The sequence below is a fragment of the Candoia aspera genome, chromosome 1 (genome assembly GCF_035149785.1).
Source record: "Candoia aspera isolate rCanAsp1 chromosome 1, rCanAsp1.hap2, whole genome shotgun sequence".
Taxonomy (NCBI): Eukaryota; Metazoa; Chordata; class Lepidosauria; order Squamata; family Boidae; genus Candoia; species Candoia aspera.
This window is the reverse complement of record NC_086153.1, coordinates 299,810,438-299,833,487: the sequence shown is the minus strand read 5'-3', so window position 1 is coordinate 299,833,487 and position 23,050 is coordinate 299,810,438. Positions and strand designations below refer to the sequence as shown.

The 23,050-nt window shown below is 38.0% G+C and overlaps 1 protein-coding gene across 1 annotated transcript in view; it reads left to right on the top strand.

Annotated features, from left to right (window-relative positions):
- Positions 1 to 13,244, top strand: part of CEP128 (centrosomal protein 128) — a 217,293-nt gene extending 204,049 nt beyond the window's left edge. Inside the window, exons 23-24 of the mRNA XM_063290184.1 lie at positions 367 to 469; positions 12,118 to 13,244. Of these exons, the coding sequence (XP_063146254.1) occupies positions 367 to 469; positions 12,118 to 12,224 (210 nt within the window). The 3' untranslated portion in view covers positions 12,225 to 13,244. The remainder of the gene's footprint in view (positions 1 to 366; positions 470 to 12,117) is intronic.
- The last annotated feature ends 9,806 nt before the right edge of the window (positions 13,245 to 23,050 follow it).

Sequence of the window (23,050 nt, the reverse complement as noted above, 5' to 3'; positions counted from 1 at the left end):
AGCAGATAATTCATGGGATGCCACTTTGCAAGTTTAAGGACTTTGCGTGGGAACAACAGAGAGGCCAATTCCTGTTTATGTGCATTTTATAGCAAGAAGGGGCAGAACTCCCAGCAGCAGATACAGAAGATGACCTTTCCCAGAATTCTAAGTGTTGTTGACAAAGACACACAATCTGGAAGGAAATTATATGTAATGGTAACTACTAGATTTACGTTCTGAACACTGAAACTAGATTTTATCAGTTTAAAATAGTTCTGTCATATTCGTATAACCTGGCTTGAGGCTATTTTTAATCACAAAAGATAAAAAGAAATATATCAACATCAAACTTTTTCACGTGAAAAAATTCATTCTCTCTCACAGGATAAGAAAACCGATGCTGATTTTTCTGCTGTCCAGAGTGTACCTTCCAACTGGCAAACCAGCACCAGCTTTATGACCAGCTCCTTGCTTTCTAACTCTGAATGTAAGAATTGATCTTTCACTGAGAATCCTTATAAAACCTTTCAGTGGAATGACCAGCAATTTGTTTTGGGCAAAAAGGAGCTTTCTCTTTAGTGCATTGAATTCCTTACTTTGTTTGGTCATACCGCAACTGGAAAATCATTCAAGTTCCACAAATGCGTAGAGGTTTTCAGTAATTAAAGTATGTAGACATGTCTCAATCCTAACTGAAAGGAAGGCGTCATTTGAACTATCTGGTGTATTTTTTTGGTCCATGTACTTATTACAAATCATGTTTTTTCTTGGATGTATTGTCTAAAACATTCCTCTAGAAAATTTTATCATTTTACATCCAGGGGCTACCACCTTGGTATATTTTCATTTGAGCAGAATGGCTGGTACACATACACAAGGGAATTTAAAACAGGAGGAGTCTTGTCAGCTGTTGTTATCAAAGTTTTCCAAAGGCCATCAGTATCAAAAATCTTCATTTCAAATTTTAGGCAAAAAAAGATAAATACCTTGATGAAAGGCTTGTGCAAAATGTCCTTTGCCCTTGGCAAATAAAAGTACTGAATGCAAGACTTTTGTTTTAGGTAGGTTCATAATAATATAGGCAGTATTGCAAAATAGTCATTTATTTTGAATCACATGAGATCTTGCTTAATCTCTGTGGCAGCCATCTCAGATATCACGTATGTGCAGGGAAGGGATTCAAGAAGAATTCATGCAATCGTTCTTTTAAAAATAATTCTGCTTGATCCTTGCCACTAGTTCCTACCATATCATGCAATTAATTAAACCCATATTTCTTTATCAGGAGTATTGTTTAATACAAAGATCTAGCTTCTGCCTGCTGATAGCTATTTTTAAATGAAAATAAAAAACATCAAAGTGTTATTAAGTTATAGGCACCACCTCAAAACTGCTCCAGGAAGCAACATGACCTTGTTTCTGAAAGTGAGGCGAAGTGAAACGATCATCAGACTTTGCCTCACTTTGGAGCACTTCGCTACAGGAGAAGTCTGAGAGGAGACTTCTTCAGATTTGGTAGGGGAAGGCTGAGCATTTGCTGAAGTGCTTTCGGACTGTGCTGTGGCACAGTGTGTCCAAGACAGCCTGGCTGAGCAGCTATAGTGAATGCTGCAGGCAGTCTTACAGGGCATGCACTAAAGCTGCCCAGCCTGGATCCTCATTCTGACCACTTGGCAAAAGTTGGGTGAGCAGTGTAGAAGGGGTACTGCTCACCTCCTTTCAAATGTTCCCAATTTTGGCAAGTGGTTGGGAGAAAGTCGCTGAGTGGCATATTCTTTATGCTCTCCAAAAAATCTTCCAGACCGAGTGATTCCCTTGCATAATGCAGGCATTTTTACAGTACATTCTGCAACTTTCCAACTTAAAGCCCCCTTGGCACATGCCAAAGGTATTCCAGGCTTGATAGTTCCAGGGTGAGTTGCAAATAATCCAAAACTGCCCAATCTCGAATCTTTGGCAAATGCTAGAGGAGAAGGCTGAGATGAGCTTTGTCCTGCTGCAGAGTTCCAAACTGATTCAAGGTCACCTTTTTGCTTTGGCAAAGCAAATCAGGTCACCTCAAAAGTCTGACTCTATTAAAGCAAATCTAGACCATTTCATATAACACCAATAACACAGTGACTTAATTTTCTAACAACAGTGTCTTCCCACCATCCCATAGTTGCAGCATTCTACCCTTCTGGAAGAAACATAAGGCAAAAGGGATGGAATCCAGCAGGGAAGGGTAATGCAAAGGAAACAGAGCTGGCACCAATAATCTTTTCTCTACCAAATGTTTGGACAGAGAAACTGGATAGATGAATGCTTCATTTTTGTTTTCCTGGAGAAAGAGAAAAACAACAGTTTCTTAAGGATAAGCAATCCATTTTAGTACTGATTGTAGCACTGCTACTGAGCAGCCCCCATGGGAGGAATTTTCTCATGAGGTTTATCCTTGAGATTTAATGGAAGCATAAGAATTCAGAGAGACTGTAAAAACCAAAACTTTCTCACATATCCTTTTCCTACCTGTGTTACTGGAATGCAAGGAATACATTACTTATACAGGATTGTATTTGTGTTCCTATTAAAGGGGAGAAAATGCTACTGTAGAGATAATGAGCCAAACAGAACTGTGCAGTGTGCATAGACTTGACTTTATTTCTGTTTATTCAGTCCCATCCCCCAATTCCAAATAATAAATGAGATTATTACAGCAATCAGCTCCTGTTATTAATTAGTGTTTCAGCAATAAAATCTGTAGTAACTCTGAGTGAGAAATCATGCTCAAGGGATACAACTCCATCTAATTAACTCAAAATTAAATGGCTGAGTTTCCAGATTTTATGGTCCAGAGCTCAGGGTTAAACTTCTCTACTCCATGCCCAACACTGAAGCCAAAGCTCAGTAATAGTCATAGTTCAGCAACAAACCACATGCTTTACATGAAGGCCCAGATGCAATCCCCAGATTCTCAAAGAAACCTTAGAGAGCTGCTGCCAGTCAGTGTAGATTACACTGAATTAGATGGCATAAGGTAGTTTCCTACATTTCACTGAATTATTTGGCCATCACACAGTTCTCACTAGAACAGATGAAACAGGGCTCTGTATCTCCTTGGCAGTCCAAGTAGTTAACATCTATCCCCCATCTGCTGTACCACACAGAATTTTGTATGTTTGAAAACAGGTCTTTAAAGACTGAATATATCATGGTTTACCATTCAGCTTTTACAGCACTCATAAAACCTGTTAAAAAGAATTTAAAAGTGCTGATTGATTGCCAGCAGCACTTTCTTCTCACTTGCAGCATCCTACTATTTTATGAACCACTTTTATTTGTTTTTCATTTCCAGCCTAGTAGTACACTTAAAAGAGCAATAGCAGAAAGACTGCACATTCCATAGCAAGACCTCTGTACACTGGGCTACATTGTCCATTAATGCTCGACTGGGGCTAATGCAAGGGATGAAACTTTTTTTCAATTACCCACTGAGAATCTCCAAATTGAACATGGCACTTATTTGATGGGGCTGAGTGTAGGATTTTTTTCAACATGCAGTCATTCTGCATAATTTTTCCTTGTAGCATGACAAATACATACAAGAATCTAAGGTCACGTATATTTCTTGGCACATGTAATGGCTTTTTTTCAACCAAAACTGACATCCACTTGAATTATTAATGCTGAATATGATTTCACATCTTTTTCTTAACATCTGGAAACATTTATAAAATTCTGTATCTTGCTTATGCTGTGATGTTGTTTAATGGCAAACTATTGCTGTCATTGTAATAATGAGGGTCAGAGACTGTTAGGCTCTTGCCCTCAGTACCTAACTGCGGTCATAGACTTTCAGTCCTGTGTTAGCCACTACTCAAGCCCCTCGTATTATGGAACACGTTAGCCCTGGAGGATTAGAAGATGCTTTCCATTCTTGTATTTAGGAAGACCTCCTTTTATAAAATATATAAATACCTGAACAACTGAACTGTTAATCTGAGGGGAGATGGAGTGTCTGTGTGTAAACCAAGACTGAAGACAGTTTAGCTTTGATTGTTTGGAAGACTTGTTGCCTTTTTTTGGGAGGGGGGCTGGGGAGGAAACGAAGCTGTATCTTGAATATTAATGTTTAACACTCTCTTGTTTGATTTAATATAAATTTTCAAAGGGTAAATCCTAATAGTTATTACAGAATGCCTGAAAAAACCTGGAGAGTCATACTGTATAATCATTATCTGGTTTCTGATTGTGGATTATAAGCAAATATAAACAGTTGTTTGGATGTTCAAACAGAGGCTAAGATCACACATTCACTAAACCATGGTTTAGCTGTGGTTTATTGAATAAGCAACCCACAGTTGACTAGGCATTTTGACACAAACTGGGATATGACATTGTATGAAAGTAAGATAATCAAAGCAAACTGATTTGCTGCAAATTATAGTTAAAATATTGGATTGGATACACAAGGGAAGGACTTTCAAAATTACAGCTGTTCAGACTTCTTCCTCTTGAGATGATATTGTTTGTGATCAGAAATGGAGTTTGTGATAATTTTATCTCCTGACTTCCCAAAGGATAATATATATTACTTTTCCTGTCTTTGCCTCTAATAAGTGTCCACGCTGTGTTAGGACTCCCACTATTTTGATAAGATCTTCTGCTAAGAACATTCATTCTCAAACTGCAGAATGCAGAGAGAGAGAGATGTTTAACCTGGAGAGTCTTTGCTCAGATTCATAGTTCTGTTCAATGTGAAGTTGCTACTGGCAGCAAAATGGAAACTAAATAGATCCCCTGGTCTACAGTATTGTGTCGTGGTTTCTTGTGTATCTTTGTATGCCAGAATTTAATCATTATAGTCCCTACAGGGTATTTTTTATATTCATACCCATCTATTTAAAACATTATTATGGGAGCTAGTTTAACTAAATCATTTTCTAGAAAGGAAGGTTTGTCTGACAGCATAATTTAGACAAGAAGGTGCTCATTAGAGACATACTTTACAGAGGCAGATTTATTTTCAGCTGCCACTTAACAAGGTCTGCAAAAAGAAAAAAGAGTGAGCTACTGGCTGTTATCTAGGCATTAATTCTAAGGAACTATTTATAATGATCACTGTACTTTCCTCTAGTTTTAGATTACAAAACTATTAGCATCTACAGATGCTTTGCGTTAGTGTTATAAATGTATCCCTGTCCTGTTTGTATAGTTTTTATCTTTTCGGTGTATTGACAAATCTTTTCCCAGAAGCCATTTTATTCCAAGGCTCATTCTTATTTTTATACATGTGTACACATAGTTATAATCCGAGACCTTCACAACCTGCATCTAAGATCTGCACAATCTTTGTAAAGCAAAGCACTACCACCTGGGCTTTTACTGATCATGGCATTCAAGTTACGCTGTTTATTCACAGCACATGCTACTGCTAATATAAGCATTAATGATACAGAATGTTCAGAGCACTTTGCATATATTATCTCAGTAATCATTTCCCATTGCATTGCAGAAGATTTGGAAGGGTGTTCTAGAGGAACTGAATCCATGCAGAGCACTGACTGTATTTGGTGGTCTTAATTGCTTGTGAACTGAGAGACTATGCCATATCAAAATTTTCCTGTGGCTTCCAACTGTCTTCCACAGAACCTTGTCCATCACTTCACATAATCTATTGAGAAAATACTAGAAAGCTTCCAAATTAAAATTAAATTAAATTAAGTTAAATTAAAAGCTAACATTTATGTCCTTATGCTGATGGTACCAGTTGTGTCAGATCTACTCTACTGCAGGAAGCTGATATATTTCTGGCAGCTTTTATTGTAGGCATTAAAAAATCATTCGTAGGGGGAAGAAAGATGGGCAAGGCTACCTTTTTAAAAAAGGTGCTTTGTCCCTTGATACTAAAAAAACCCCATGCTTTTATTTTATGAACAAAGCCATAGATCATACTATCATGCCAAAGGTCCCAAGTACAGGAAAGATAAGAAAAAACCCTGTTTAAAACCCTGGAGACACAGTCAGTGTAAGTCATAAGAAGCTTGATGGACCAATGGCCCAATCCAGGTAATATAAGGCAGCTTCCGAAACAGGACAGATGCACTGCAGTAGAGTTTGTAAGCCAGTGAATTAGCTGGTTGAGCAACCCAATTTTTCCTCAGTCAGATCAACCATAAAACTGACAGCTGGAACATGTTATGATTATTATGAGTAATCATAGAGTGGAAAATGTCTTTTTGTATACATGCTACATATTTGCGCACCAATCTTTCCAAATTGGACTCCAGTCGCCATGCTGTAGCATTCACTTGAATGGACTCAGGCTGTGGAAGGCTGCTTATGATATGAGCAGAGGACTTTGTCCCTTTTTCAAAGAATGTGAGAATGCCTACTGATTTACTTGAAAATAATTTTTAAAAGCTGAGCCAGACTGAAAAGGAACTATTATTCTGAACTGTTACAAGAAATGTTATTTAATAGCTTTCCGATGTCCTGTTTTATGCTGTAATATCAAAGGAAGCATTTAGTCACAGATAACCATTCTTCCCCTAAACTGTTTCTTTTCACCATACCCATTCATCAGCTAAAGCAACAGGTTCCAAAGGTTAATATTGTACTATATTAAGAGGATTTCCTTTTAATATGTTATAAGTATATTGCTTTTTGATTTTATCATTCTCCTTCTGGTTCTTGTACTACTGGAAAGATAAACAGGATTTGGTATTCCATCTGGACATTACTATTCATAAGTCTACATTTTATTTCCTATCTGCTGATGATGTGCAATGTTTAGCAGCCTTTCTTCACAATGCTGTTGAATTATTGACCTTCCATTACAATAATAGGCAATTCTCAAATTATTTGTGGTAAATAGAGAATTGAGAGGAGAGAGGAGGGAAATTAGAGGACGTTCATTTTGGTGTGGGAACTGGCTTCAATTCTGATAGTTATAACAACGTTCCCCAATGCCCAAATATCGTTTCAGAAATATGCTTTCATGTACATGAATGTGGCCCCCATCTGCAGTACTTTAAGGCATTCACCAGGTTCACAGGCTAGCATAGAGGCTAACCATTTGGGGGTTTCCTGATGGGCTCCCATCCATATACTAGCCATTTCTGATCCTGGTTAGCTTTTCAAGATTGGTCAGACTCAGCTACATACTGCCATCTGGCTGGGCTATTATTGCTAGAAATTGATAGGACAATTTGCTACCATTTTGAGACAGGAACTTCATAGTTGAAGCACTTTAACAGGCTTATCACAGTTTAAAAACCAGTCTCCTCCCCACAAGCTCAGGGGAAAATAAAAAATAAAATCTTGGTCCACTCATGTGCCTTGCCCTTCCTCTCATTTTGATTTATTGCCTCCCCCATAATGCCAAGTATGAGTAGACACAATCCCCAACGTACAACAGCTTCCCTCAAACAAAATTCCCTTGTTGGAAGATACATACTAATACCATAGCTAGGTGGACTAGCTGCTGGGGTTTTTAAACAGTGTCATACAGTTTGTTTTTTTAAGCAGGCTCATCTGTTGCTCTAACAACTGAGCATTTGCATAATGTCTATTTAATAGAGATGTATACCAAAAAAATCACACATAATATAAGTAGACATACAATTAATTGAGGAACAGATTGAAACACTCCTGGTGGCCTAAGTGGCACCAACTAGTGCTTTCTTCCTTGGTGCTGGTGTAATATCTCAGTAACGGTCAGTCTCCAGGTATAAAGTAGCTAATTACTAGCAATAGTAACTGGATTGAAAACCAGGAGGTGCTTTTAGACAATCCACTTGTGTCCTCTTGCTTAGAGTTATGAGGATGGAGATGGTCTGGAGCTGTTACGGTTACCAGCTCCCTGTTCCAGTATTGTGATAGAGTGGAGAAGACAAGGGGGTGCACTGGAAAAAGCATCGAGAGCTTTTGGTATTACCAATCAAATTATAGAGAGTAACAATGCTTCCATTTCTTCCTTAACCAATAGGACTTCTTTAAAAAAGAGAAAAAAAAAAGAAGCAGGAGAAGGCTATGGGTTCTTCCTTAAGATATAATAATTTATTTATTTTCTATGGGTTCAGAAATAGAGAAATTAGGATTAATGGATGCAGGTAGAAGCATAGCCTTTTTTAGATGTAGTAAAACTCTAACTATTGGTCACACTACCATTTGAATGTTGAGTTAGGGAGACTGTTGGTTGATATAGCTCTTTTTATTGTGAGATAGGGAGAAAAAGTTGAGGCTGTTACTTACAGGAACAGTCTCAACTTTTTCTCCCTAAAAGAGTGGGTCTTTTTAGATTATTCAATTGCTGAAGCCCCAGTAATTACTAGCAATAGTAACTCAGTTTTTCCAGTTCAGCTTGCTTCCTTTTGATTGGAACACAATCCCTTTTCAGTACTCAGTATTGTCCATGTACTTGGAGGAGCTGGGTGTTATCTCCTTTATGGATATTCTTTTCAATGTTACTATTATCATGCTGCTAAGACTTCATAGATTGCCAAGCAATACCCATAAAAATCCATGGCTGTTTCACATACATAATTCATTCCATGTTTTATTACATGAGAGATAAAATTGCAATATTTTACAGCCAGTGTAAACAGGTTATGAGAAGCATTCTTCGTACAGTCTGTTTTATAGAAGATAATTCCTTTCAGTATATATATATATATATATACATTTTCTCTTCAGGGTTATTTCTTCCAGATTTGTAATCCTATGCTCAGTGAACTCAGTGGATTTACATCTGAGTAGTGACATATCTGGTTACCCAATTAGTTCTAAAGCTCAAATATCTAACCAGCTATTAATTTGGTAGGAAAGTGGTTGCAAGGATATCTTGACTTTTTCATACTTTATTGCTGCTTGGCAAAAGGATAGCATCATATAAGTGCATAACAATGCCTGGAAGCTCTATCAATCACTATGCTATTCCCCTCATCTTTATTACAAATTCTGAAGGTTATTATGAGATGGCCAACTCCATTGTGCTAACTCCTGTTGAACTGAATAATTACCTTACTCAAATATTTTTCCCTTACTTTGAAGAAACAATATCGTGAAAACTGGTAGATGTTTTAGCTGTGTTTTTGAAACTAAAATTTTCCATTTTTCCAAACTTGTTTTCTAATGGGCTTTTAGGAAAGGAAAATGGATTTCTCCAAGCAGTAGAGAAATCTATTGAGCCTATTTTTGGAAACTGTTTTGTTCATTACACAACCACATTTCCAACATCTCTAGCAGATTTAAGTCCTAGTTGAGTTTAAAAACTGATTCATCCTTTATGCAGCAAATGTGGCTGTGAATTATTTACTACATATTTCCCAGAGGACATAATAAAACCAAATGGGTATCTCTACATATGTGACAGATAAGCACCGGGAAGCCAAAACTGGTTAGTGCTCCATGGATTATGTTCATCATGCATTTATGGATGACAGCTTTAAAAACTGCAGAAATGTTCTGGAACATGCATGGTAGACAGGAAACATACTTGTTTGCTATATACAGGTTCAGTTGGCTTTCATTCTGCAATAGGTCAGATTACATGCAGACAGTTTCTTTCTACATATATAAAAAAGCATATTGTCAGTACTTAACCACAGCTGAAGTGGGATTCCTGCTCTTCAGGGTCATTATCCTTCCATCTGTAGTAATTTACACCTCATTAAGAAAGGGACGCGGTGGCGCTGCGGGTTAAACCGCTGAGCTGCCGATCGGAAGGTCGGCGGTTCGAAACCGCGCAGCGGGGTGAGCTCCCGTTGCTAGTCCCAGCTCCTGCACACCAAGCAGTTCGAAAACATGCAAATGTGAGTAGATTAATTGGTACCGCTTTGGCGGGAAGGTAACGGCGTTCCGTGCAGTCATGCTGGCCACATGACCCGGAAGTGTCCCTAGGGACAATGCCGGCTCCAAGGCTTTGAAACGGAGATGAGCACCGCCCCCTAGAGTCGGACTCGACTGGACTTTACGTCAAGGGAAACCTTTACCTTTACCTAAGAAAGCCTAAATTAAGTTAGTTTGTGGACAACCTCAGTTCTATAGGGAGGTGAAGACCCATATCCTATAGCTGTTTGTATTTGGCCAGGGATCAAGAGGATGGAAATTGTCTTGCTAATTTGTCTAATACGATGTAAAATTTTATAAATCTGAAGAGTTGGGGAAAATGTTCAAGGAATGCCTTTCATTTTGAGTAGATTTTCAAAGTTATGTATGAGCCAGTGCAGGCACAGCTTGATTTCCCATAGGACATTTTGTTTCATTGGCATAACTCTTTGAAACAGAATCCCAGTAACCCTATCAGCCAGCCAACCTGGAGCAATCATGTTTTCCATAGACACTGTCATACGCCTCCTTTGGAAAGCTTGATGTGAAAGTTACCACCAGCAGCTTCTCTTTAAATTGCAAAGCTGTCATTCTTTTATAAGGTACAAGCAATTCCCAAGGGGAATTCTTTTTACTAAAACTAAAAGATAACCCTATCAAGGCTAATATAAAAGGACCTCCCCTGGACAACAGTATTCTCTTCAACAGGAAGCTGTTGTAGGATCTCAAATATGATCTCATCATATCAGAGTAGAGATTTAGAGTGGTGATTTCAATTTTATAAAACTTTTCTATTAATTGCATGGAAATTACTCTGCTGAACCTTATGCAAATATTAAATTGATTGGGCAAATATTAAATTGATATTTCTGTTGATTGTAAACTACCAGGAGTCCTTGGCAGATACAGCTTTATACAAATGGAATAGATAATACTTGTTTACTTACTGAGGTAAAATTCCCTTTTCTGTCTTTTGCAATGTTAAAGGATTTCAAAATAATATAAATAGCAACATGATTAAGCATTAATGTATTCAGTAATGCATCAGTAAAGCCCTAACAATTAATAAAAATGGTCTTCAAATTAATAAAAAAGAGGGCTTAAAGTATGTTTAGTAGCAGTCTAGAGTTGGGCACCACAACAGACTCAAGGCCCTCTCAAATCAGTGACATTTCATAGCACTGTTTTAGACTAAATGTAGCTCATAAAACCTTATGCTTTTTAATATGTTAGTCTGAAAAGATGCTACCATTGACATGGCTGTCCTCCTACAATGTCTCAGGTCATTATCTCTGTCACCTCTGAGAACAGGAATCCTACATAACATGGCCTCTAGGTATAATCTCTTCCAGCAGGTTCATGGCTGGACAATAGCTATCTGGCTCCAAGTTGGTTTAGGGCTTAAAGATTTTGTTGGAAGGAAATCTTACCAGGTCCTTTCCGAGGTAGGAATGAAAGTTCTTAGGCAATTGCTTGAACAGATAATTTTATTTTCCAAGAGCATGCACAGAGTCTACTGGTTGGAGGTGGCCACACCTGTATTCTCCCTCACAAGCTCTTTATATAGGAGAGCTTGGCTGTTGTAATGTAAAAGTGTTCCCACCCTCTAGGAACTTCTGAGAAAGGTGCAGTTTACCGGAGTTCAGATAGGAGATGCTCTGTGGTCAGGCCCCCTGCTGTTGGTGTTTCCTGTTCTGATAGTCCAGGTTCTCTGTGGGGCTGTGGCTTTGTCTACTAGCCTGGACTGTTCACCTTGGAAGGAATCTTTTGTGATTTGATTATGGAGATCTATTTGGCTGTTCACCTGAATGGGCTCTGCTAAATTCTGTGAATGAGTGACCTTTTGTTTTCCAAGGTCTCTGATTAAATCTGAAGGGAATTCTTTGTCTAAACAGTTGGGCTTCCTTTTACATTTTAACCTCTGGCATCCCCTTTTGCACTGAACCCATTCTATCTTGTAACTGTTAACCTTCTACCTCGCTCAAGGGGAAAGCAATATTGGGGGATGCAGTGTTTCAAAAATGGGGGTCTGAGAGAGAAGGGGGGCTTGCCTCGAACCCTTCCAACAATTGTAAACAGCAAGAATTATTCTCTGGAACAAATCAAGATTCGGTGTGGTTGTATTCATTTAAGTAAAATTCTAACTGTAGTTTCTGAGTGTAACCAGAAATTACAGAAACGGTATAATGCATTACTGTAATTCAAATAGGTTAGTTAACATAACCTGGATGACATTGTTTGGGTTTGTTTTGTTTAAAAAGTGTTGCTCTCTTCTCTTCTCATTTTTTTGGTGAATGACTGCTTTCTTCTACTTCTTTTTTGCAGCATTTACCAAAAGTAGTGTTCCTATGGATTTAAATGCAGCTAAAAAAGATACCATCAGCAGCTCTGTGAACAGGATGAAGCTATGGACAGAAAAGGAAAAGCTCTAAAGCAAGAAGACAGTGAACGATTTCACTGTAGAAAATTCAGCTCTGCATCTTTAGTTTTTGGCTGCAGCCACAGTCAAGTGCAGCTATATTTAAGAAAGCATTTGGGAGCCCTGGTTCAAGAATTGCCAAATATTGATAGGATTTCAGTTATTATTTAAAACAAGGCAAGCAAAATGTGAAGATGCACCATATATTGTAAAATGCCAGATTGCCTGGTGTCCTCTTTGGTTTCCTTCTACCAGTTCTCTACCAGTCCTTTCTGAATATATTTTACTGAGAAAAAGAGAAATAATGTGTGTCTGCATAGACACACCTGCACAGACACAGAAGCTTTGTATGTTTTAACTTCAAAGACTTGACAGTATTTTGATTGAAGAATAAAATATAAATACACTTTGTGATAATCAGGAAATGCTGAATAAAAATGGTTTTTTCTGTGTATACATGTTTTATAATATTAAGAGATGTGCATGCATAATAGCATTTTACAACAAAAGGTGCCACAAATGTATTATGCAATGATTACATTATAATGATTATTAATAGACTTAGTTTATTTCTGAAACAATGAACTGAATTTCCTCCACCTGATCCATGTTAAGAGAAAAATATAGCCTAATCCAAAATTGGAGGAACTCTTTCTAATGAACTATTTTTCTGATTAAGCACAAAGATAATTTTGTTCCTAAAATCTAAAACATCCTGATAATGTAATGATATACTTTTGGTTCTATTTGTTAGAAGAGTCCCAGAGGTACAATATTTAATTTTGTATTACAGATCTCCTAGAGACACTTGTAAATTGATAAACAGATTGAGAACTTTTGACAGGAGAGGTATTTTTATACAAATATTCAGCCTTTTAAGACAAGTATTTCCCATAATCATAGCATTTTTACTCTTGCTTTATGCCATTTATTGAAATGTTAATGGAAATGTACAGTATTTTGGCTCTCTATTATGAAATCTGGATTAATTCAGCTCTTTCCTTTCTTGACATTTTAATAAAGTCCTGAAGTACCCTTCTCTTTCCTTTTCCCTTCACCTGCCACAATTATTATGGGTTTATCGAACGATCTGTGAATTGCACGCCAAGTCCTCACAAAAGTGTCTTGACAGCCAACGCAGTAGTCAAACTAGAGATTGTACGAGTGATATGGACTGTTTCCCAATAACTTGGTGATGTTAGCATTTTCTTTAGATAATGGCCTGTTCTTCAAAGACTGGTTATTTCACTACCAATGTCAATAACGATGTCAGCTTTAATTGGTTGTAATTACTGGGTCATATGCCAAGCAAGAAGTGAGCATTCCTTTGAAATTGCCTAATGCTGCCTGAGGAAGAGATGGAAGAGGCATGAACTTCTGCAGGGCTGCTGGTATAAAAGAAGATTTTTGCAGTTAACTTTTTTTTGTAGCATAGTTGGATGTTCAGAAGAAGCTGAAAAACAGAGAACAAATTAGTCATACAAGTACTGTGACTTGGTGGTATGGTTGCTTGTTTAAAAAGGCTTGATTTCTCATAAATGTCTTGCCTATCCTGGTTCAGTAGGATAATTTGATCTCTGTGTACTCTGAAGAAATAGCATACTCAAATAACTGGAGGGAGGGAGGGAGAACCTATGACTCTCCAAATGATGTTGGACTCCAACTCCCAGTAGTCTCAGCTAGAAGAGCTAGTGGTGCTAGTTATACAACTTCTGGGGGTCAACAGATTCTAACCCTATCTTAAAAGGCCTCCGTTTCCTCTGATTCAGGATGAGGTAAACAGTGCTCACAGAAAATGTTTCCACCCAACCTTTGGCAATCACCCCTTTTCCTAGCACCCCACACCACAGCCTACCCATTCAGAAAAATTCCCTAACCCTTTAGGTCATGTTGCAGTAGAGCATGGAAGGACTGTCACAGGAAAGACAAAGTCTGCTTATAACATCCCTGTGGCACAAGCCTAAGTCTGAATGGTATCTAATAAAAACAGCTTACAAAGAAAGGCAGAAGTTACTGGGATTAACCTTTCCATGAAATAAAAGTAACTGCCTCTGTCTTACAGATCTTTATGGAAGACCCATGTAACATGACATAATGCTTCATTTGCAATCATCAGCCTGTTTTTCCTATGGTTGTACTGATCTTTTAATAACAAAAGAATACTGGTAAATAAAATAATGGAATACAGTGTAATTTTTAAAGCAAATATGAATGGGGACAATAGGCATTTAAGGCAGGGTAGGAGGTATTATCTCAGGCAATATGGTGCTCTAATGGGGATACTCCTTTATAATTTCCCATGCATTTCCCATTGCAAAACCTTTTTCATGCCCTGCAGAGCAAGGCCTTTCTTTTTCCTAAAGATAATCAAGGTTATAAACCTGGGGGAAGCACCATTTACTTATTTTGATCCAATATCTTGCAATAAAACTGCAGTCTTCTTATATATTTAGACTATTTCCACAACAAATTATCATTTCTATGTTGGAATATAAACATGAAATTTGTAAACTTACCTATTTTTAATAAAAATATTTTATACAAAACATAACAGTTTACAATATCAGAAAAAAATACACAATAATGAAAACTATGCAGGATTGACTCTGATCAGTCCTTGACTGAGGGATCATCTGGGAAACCTGGAGCTATAAGCTAGACTGGGAAGTTGAAAAACATCCCAGAAGGTCAAGTCAAATACTTGCATATCATTCAAGAAAACTGCAAAGTTGTACCTATGTAAGTCACCAAGAATCACCTTCAAAGGTAATTAATATTTTACAGCAAACTTCCAAAGGCAGAGTTTTCTACAATAAGAATGGCCCTGTTCTTTAAGCTAGACACCTCAAAATATCTTAAAAGTTGAGCTCACACACATCAAGAGGTATGTTCCAGCAAGTACTTAGACAAGCTGTTTAGGGCCTTATTTGTTAACAATAAAACCTTGAGGTGGGCCTAGAAGTAAATAGGTAACTGGTGTAGCTCACTACAAATTTATATAATGTGTCTCCAGATTTCTATAACATTCAGGAAACCAGTGCATTTTGCTCCTGTTGAAGCCCGTAGACCACCTTCATTATATTAGACAATTTTGCTCTTCATCTTCCAGAATTTGGAGCATGCTAGAATAAAACTTTGCCCCTCCTCCCTTCCAATTGGACTTCTGAAAGTAATGAGACATTTCATAGAATGTCTGACTTGAAACACAGTGGGATGACAACACTGTCCCTATTAATACAACAGAAAAAATATTTTTTTTTTAAAAAGCATGATACTGCCCTCTCAATATGTTTTCTACTGTGTCTCTCTTCCAGCTAAGATGTTATCTTCGTTAATATGTGCTTATATGTTGGCCATTCTCAAACTTCAAATTTTGAAACAAAAATAACATTCTTTTGCTTTTTCTTTTCCAAGAAGCTACATCCAGGCGTTCTGGAAGGTGGGAGGATTACATTACATGGAGAGAGGAATTTAAACACTTTTCTTCCATGTCATACCTAACCAACCTTTGTCTTCCCAGAATTTCAGTTTTGTACCAGTTGAAACTTCCTTCAGGCTAAATAGCAATTTTAGCTAGGGATACTCTGTGGAAAAGGAATCTGGGAACAGTTTTGCAGTTGCTGAGTGCATGCAGGTGGAGTCATACCAGGGAGAATCAGCCTATGGTTTTTAACATATGATAGGGTTCACTTGCTCCTCCATAATACTGACATGCCAAAAGTAACCACATAGTTACCTTACTTGGGGGCAGGGGGTGGGATCAAGGTCAAGACGGAGAATATTGAAACTGAATGCTCACTAAGGGATGCAGTGATAATGGGAGCAGGGAATAACTTCTCCTATGAGTAAGTCGTTTTTAACAGCTATTTTTTAAAATCTGGAGAGATCTAAACATAAAAACAGATATGTTAATGAAAGGCACTTCTTGCTCCCTCAGGTTTGGACATTGCCTTTTGGTTCCTGGTGTTCCCTCAGTGAATCTGGAATAATTTGGGGGTTATAGTGGAGGCAGGAAGTAGCAGCAGGAGAGGGAGAAAGGCCTTGTTCCATGAATGGAGCTCTCTTCTATTCATAAAACAGGAGTTAGGCTCCAAGCCAATGTTCAGATGGATTTGAATAGCAAATGACCATCCATTTGAAGTCTATAACAAATATTTTTGTAGGGAAACTATCAGAATGACAGAAAGGCTTCTTGAAAGCTTTGTATTATGCATTGTAGACATTAGGTTGCCTCCCATTACACTGCCTACATAAAAAAGGTCAAAAGTCCAGTTTTTGTCTCTAAAACAGTCAAATTTACAGAATTACTTGTGTACTGTATTTGAACTCTGGAGCTGCTTCATTGTGTTGCCTGTAATAGTGGTGGCCATTCATAAAGATCTCTTCCTTTCTCATACTTAAGTCCCATCTAAAGATGTTTCTCATTGCTCTTTTTCCCACTAACACTGGAATTTCTGGAGTACAGTAGATAATGTGATTTAATCCTACCCCTTTCTGCTACTGCCCTCATGTTTTGTCACTGAAAATCCCCGTGCTCTTCCTGTTCAGGGTGGCTGAGGTTTGACAGTTAAGCAGAAACTACCCCCTTGACTCTCATACAGTTGGTGATGAGACCCATATCAGTGGTTGATTTGCCAAGGACTTTTCTCTTTTAAGTAGCCCTTTCTAGTATTGCCTTTGAAAACTACGTTTATGTGTTAAAATTAAAAGCAACACTGTCAGATGGTTAGCGCTAGATCACATGTGCTTAATTTAAACCTGTGGGTGGAAAGAGGCATATTCTTTCTTTTAATCTACAAAGTGCTACAATTGTTCTGCAGCCCTAAGCAAAGGAGAGTTGAGGGTGAAGGGAATAACATTTTGAACACTAAGCTGTACTACATAGGGACAGTAAAGCCAAAGAAATATTTTTTTAAAAAAATAATTAAATAAAGAATGACCGATGTATTTGCTTATTTTGAATTGTGCACTATGACCTAGTGGATGGGAATGGACAGTAAGTCAGACAAACTTGGCTTAAATTAAAGTGCTACCTCTGCAATAGATGTTCTAGTTGGCTTACAGATGTTATTATTTATCTGTAAGAGTCTTATTTAGATTTAGAAATGTGCTGAGATTGTAGCATTCCAGCCAAAGGAGGAGACTGTCTGCTTTTAATGCTTTGTGCATCAGAAACTTCCTGAAAAATGACAGAATGCATCAAAAAACTGACCTTTGTTCCATTAGGCAATTTATACATATATGAGATTATTTACCTAGGAAAGCATGCAGATGAAAAGTTAATTTGAGCCTCAAATGGTGCATTCTAAGGAGAGTCATACCATAAGATATTGCTGACGCTCTAAGCACACTTATCAAATGAGTATAGTATGGTAGTTCATAGATTCAGTGGCAAAGTGAACATTCTAAGAGCTGTAAAACACTTTGCAAATCAGTGTCCTATTCATTCTGTATAATTGGCTAAATTATATAGGTATAGGCTTGAAACAGGCACAGTTTGGCTCAGCACTGAAACATTTGTAGAAGAAATAATACATAATCACATTATATTTGGCCAATCGTTTTATCAAAACACAAAAATCTTCTTTTGTAAAGTCTAACACTAAACACTTTTGTTCAAGAGCTGATATACCTTGTCAAGGTTGTGCAGTGTAAACAGCTCTGTCCGCATTTCTCAAACAACGATTATATCAAGATGTAAAATCAAAGCATTTTTGAAATCTTTGTTTCACTCTCCTTCATTTCAGAATGCATTTTCAGGAACATAGCATGACCTCCTCCCACAAAGAGGTGGATCACTCCATTGGTCTGGCCACTGATATAGTGGTGATGATTTGAAGTATGTTAGTTTTGGCAAAGATCTATGAATCCATCCAAACATATATTACCATTCGGTTCCAGATTCTAACACAACTCTCTAAAGATGTATTTGTAGAATCCACATTGCAGTGCAGACCTCTTACTTTAAAAGACTGAGCCATCATACATGGGATTGCAATAGCATGGTGTAATGGGCAGAAGGAATAACCTTGAGGAATAGGAGGAACAGCTGCAACCAGGTCAACAGTCAGATAAAAGAAATTTGAGTCCGTGCTAGTTCTGTAACCCAAGTAAGCATCTCAGACAAGACCCTCCCTAGTTCTGAAGATAAAGGGAGGGATGGGAGAAGTACTTTTACACTTGCAAGTTTCTGTTACTATAACCTTATAATAAAAGTAGTATTAGCTTGCCTGACTGTGGTTTCCTAGTTTTGTCTACCTTGGAGGGTTGACACATAGTAGAAAAGCAACACTTATCCTTTCCTCCTTGATACAGAGGCTGTAGAATTTAGACTTCCCTGTTCTTTTTACAGATTTGGAATCAGGCAGATAAGGTGTTTATACAATTATCTGCTCATGTCCAGGCCCTGGCTCACATTGCCAACTATCCTATGATGAAGAATAGATTTTTCTATCACAAATCATCCTACAGCAGATCATATAAATTAAAGCACAAGGTTCAAATCACTACAGCAAGTTTATCAGCCATAAACAGCAGGTGGAGACTATGGCCAGGCGAGATCCTACCAGTTAACACCCTACCTAAATTAGTATAGTCTGGCAACTAACTCATACCTGATCACCACTCAGTAAAGTTACTGTAACACAATCTAGGTGGATCACCCTTTTGCGCCAACTGAGTCACCTCCAAAGGTCATCTCCAATGTGGCTAGAGAATTGGTAGGTTAACTCTGCTATTACAGGGTAATGCCACTATTGTCATTGCTGCACTGGTTACCAGTAGGCTTCTGGACCCAATGTATCAATTGATCATCATCTACAAAATCCAGTACAGCATAGCATACAGCAATTCTCCATTCTGATTTCCTTTCTCCTTTGTCGTTTACGCTGGTTAATTCTTTAAGACTGATACACATAATAAAAGGAATTTTTAAATTTAATCAGTCTACTCTTAGAGGGTCTTAACCTTAGCCCACTTCCCATTAAGTTAAGATATTGGGAAAAGTCAAAGAAGAAGATACTGCTTTACTCCTTGTGAATTAAACCAGTGCAAAGAGATTTTTTTCCTAGAATAAAGTGAATGATGGCAACATACTCAAGAGGGTGGGAGGGTGCATTAGGAGGGTTAGTGGTGGAAGATCTAGAGACCCATTTGTAGGTCTCTACAATCCATTACATCCATCGGCATGTGTGTGCTTGCAAGTGTATAGGAACCCTCACACAGAATGAGGCACCATGCGCAGTGTGTATCCTTAATTCTTCTGGAACTCAGACTGGCCAGATAATATCTGAGGTGGGTATATAATATGTGACTGAGTGAGAGTTTTAGTTTGAGAAGTGAACGAAATTTGTATCTACATTTGTTAGAACTGATTTGTTTCTCTTTATTCTCTGAATAAATAAAACAAAAAATAATGGTGGAAACATCACAGAGATCTCTCTTTATGATCCTCTGTGACAGTGATGAGATTTTTTCAAAAGTTATTTTTTTGCTTGAGAAATTGAGAAACATTTAATAGATAGTTCCATAGCTCAAAAAGGGAGTACAGTTTGCTAGCCTGGACAGTTTTTTGTCCTTAGTCTTCTTTGCTGTGTTAAGCTAGTGTTATGTTTCTTTGGGGCCTGCCCAAATATTGCTAGAGTAGCATAGCATTATTGGCTCATCTGGATTTGTCAAATTCATATGATTTTAAATGGAAGCTAATAGAAATGTCAGGATGGTTCATGGCTTGCCTCCTCAATATATTGTATTTCTCATACCCATCATTACTTCCATATCAAATCTGCTGCATTAGGGTGCAGACTAATTGAGCAGCCTCAAAAACGAATCAAATGCTTCTTCAAGTGGAAATAGCTTTATAAAAGTTATCTGATTGACTCTGACTCTTGATTCATGGATAGATAGGCTAATGCTGTATTGTGATATTCTGTTGATTATGGGATAGCCACAGCCTTGGACAGGTGGAGAATGATACATATCATAAATAGAGTCCCTTTTTCCAGAGAGATGGGTGGTGATAGAAATTTGAAAAATAAATAGATAGATAGATAGATAGATAGATAGATAGATAGATAGATAGAAAGATAGATAAGGGGGTGCAAATGTATTCTCCTGGACTGTGGAGTAATTTTCAACACCATTCATTATGGAATTTTTCTAGCTGGCTTTGATTATTTGGGTGGGGCATGGTGATAATGATAGCTCTGCTCCTATTAAACCAATTGGTTAGCTCCGCTGTACTTTGGTCTGAATTCCTAAAAGGGTGCATTTTTGCAGGGCACTAGGGTGTGAACACAGCACCTGTCTGCAGATCATTATACCAGCTGTGTTCTTTTCCCAGGACTGCAGAATCTTGGGAAAAAACACAGTGGCTTTAAGAAGTGTAGATGGGTGCTAGGTTTACGCTTCTGCAAGCTCCAAAGCACCTTTTTGGAACAAAATCTGAAGCATGGCGCAGTCTCAGCAGTTCCCTAAGTATCAGTGACTGGATTTTCATATTTTATTAAACCATGTTTTATTTGTGGATTATTGAATAAGTCACTATATTGCCTGGGTTTGTATAACAAAGAAAATAAAAACCAGACAGCATTACTTTTTAAGCACAAAATATGAATCCAGGCACTAACTCCTCTCTAGATAGCCTGGGAGATATGGAACTGCCCAAGGTGAGTTAGTGATGTAAACAACATACCTGCAGCAGAAAGCAACGTTAGACTACACTGTACCACTTTGACATACAACTGGGGCAACTATGCTTTGAATGCCCCTCCTCCATAAACAAACTGCCTTGAAAGCACAAAAGTAGCTAATCAGGGAAACAGTTGTGAACTAACCTTTCCCAACAGTCCAGAAATGCATTTTTTTTCCTTTCTTGATTGTGTGTTTGCTTGCTTTGTCTGCTATTATTTTAGTTAGAGGGCCTTTTAAAAAGTTACCTTCTTCACCCACCCCACCCCACCCCACCCCAGTAAACAAATGACATAGCAAACTCTTACCATATCATCTCCTTTTGCTGCAAGTATAAACCAGGCCTAGATCTCTCTACAGTTGTGTGGGTGCTTTGCCAAGGGGCATCCTGTTCACTCAGTCTCAGTGTTCATGAGATTAAAAATAGTAGCTTCAAATAAAACACACGGTACATTTAAATAGAAAGTAAACAAGTCATGCAAGGCTGGGAAATTCTGCCTTAATTCATGCTGCTATTATGTGTTCCTAAAATAGTTTCTATCTTTGGAGGTGCCCTTAAGGAATTGTGAAGAAACCTAGCATTATTTACAATGAATGTCACACTTTCTATTCTGTTGGTTTAGCCTACTTTAACCCCCTCCATCCTGTGTTCTCTGGCACAGCTCTTGCAAACATTTGCCTACACGTAGGCCCATTCAAGGCTGAGACTCGGTGGATGAGGATTTTCCAAACGAAGGTCTGTTATTTGTATACAACTCTTTCAGTCAGCAGTTCTAATTACACTGTAACACACATTACTGATGAGATTACTTTCTGAAGAGGATATTTGCTAATTAAAATCACCTCATAATGAGATTCTTTCATGACTTATCTTTGAAAGACCATGTAGCCTCTGAGAGACAAATCTTGTTTTGTTTGTCAGTCAATGCTTTGGAAGAGGTAGCCTAGTTGTGGGATATTTTCTCACTGGTTACTGGCTTAAGATAACATTCTCCAGGACTGAAGTGATGCAAGTCTGAAAACTTGCTAATTAAATGACTGCTCCAAACACACAAACTTTCCCATTGCCGATATTCCTGGCAGTTGCAAGAGGCAAAGTAACAAGTCTGGTGTCAAAAAGCTTGCTGCACTGGGCAAGAGCTTGTCCAACAGAAGTAAGTTTAAATCCCTTTGACTAGAATGGATGAGAGCTTAGCAGATGCTTAACATTTCTAATGAAAATGACACAGTCCTAACTATGTTTTCTCAGAAGTACACTTCATTGAGTTTGGCATGATTTTGATTCCACTCTATCCTCCTTTATTTTTTCTTATTTTCACTGCATCCAAATAGCTGCCACACTGTAATGCACGTGCATATGAGGCAAATTCTGTTCTGAAGAGTTGCCTGTTTCTAGGAGAGGATTTTTTTAATGGATATTTGCAATCCTAATCTCTTGAGTAGTTTTTAGCTTTTACTCATTTTTTAAGGAGCATTTAAACTGTCTTTCAGACAAGCTAGAACACGGGGTATCTTGGCCACTTGCATTCACCGGAGTCTCCTGACTCTCTTGTAGCAAAATTTGGCCAAGGACTTCTTAGCCTGGAGGTCTTGGCCATCCTTCAGTTAGTGTTATTACACACATCCTGCCTCCATTCAGCAATTCCTGTAGGATATGAGGTTTTTTCCCCCTCTGAATTTCCTGCTCAAACTCTAATAGAATATCATCAGACTGTTAAATGGCATCTGTATTTGGAGGGACAATCAGATTTATTTGGCAAAGCCTCCAAGCAAAAGGGACATGAGGATGGGAAAGCTATACACCATGTGTCAGGCTACTTTGAACAACACCAGACAGGAAGCAGATGCAAGCAGGCATTCAAGGACACACTGCTTTCATACATAGCTTCTTTGCGGAAAACCTAATAAAGCTGTTATGAAAGTATTGCAGTGACTGCTATGTTTAAATGCAAGCCCTATTTACACATTTAAATCAAGTTTTAGATTTTTGCACATTTTTCTTCCACCTGCATGGTATAATGATCTTGAAGCCACTGTCTGTTAGGCAGAAGGAGCAGTTTCCTCCTGTCCCTTGTTTTGATAACAGACTAATCTGGTTTCAGGCAGTTTGCTTCTTACCTTGTGAGAACTGGCTCTCATGCCATGGGAAAT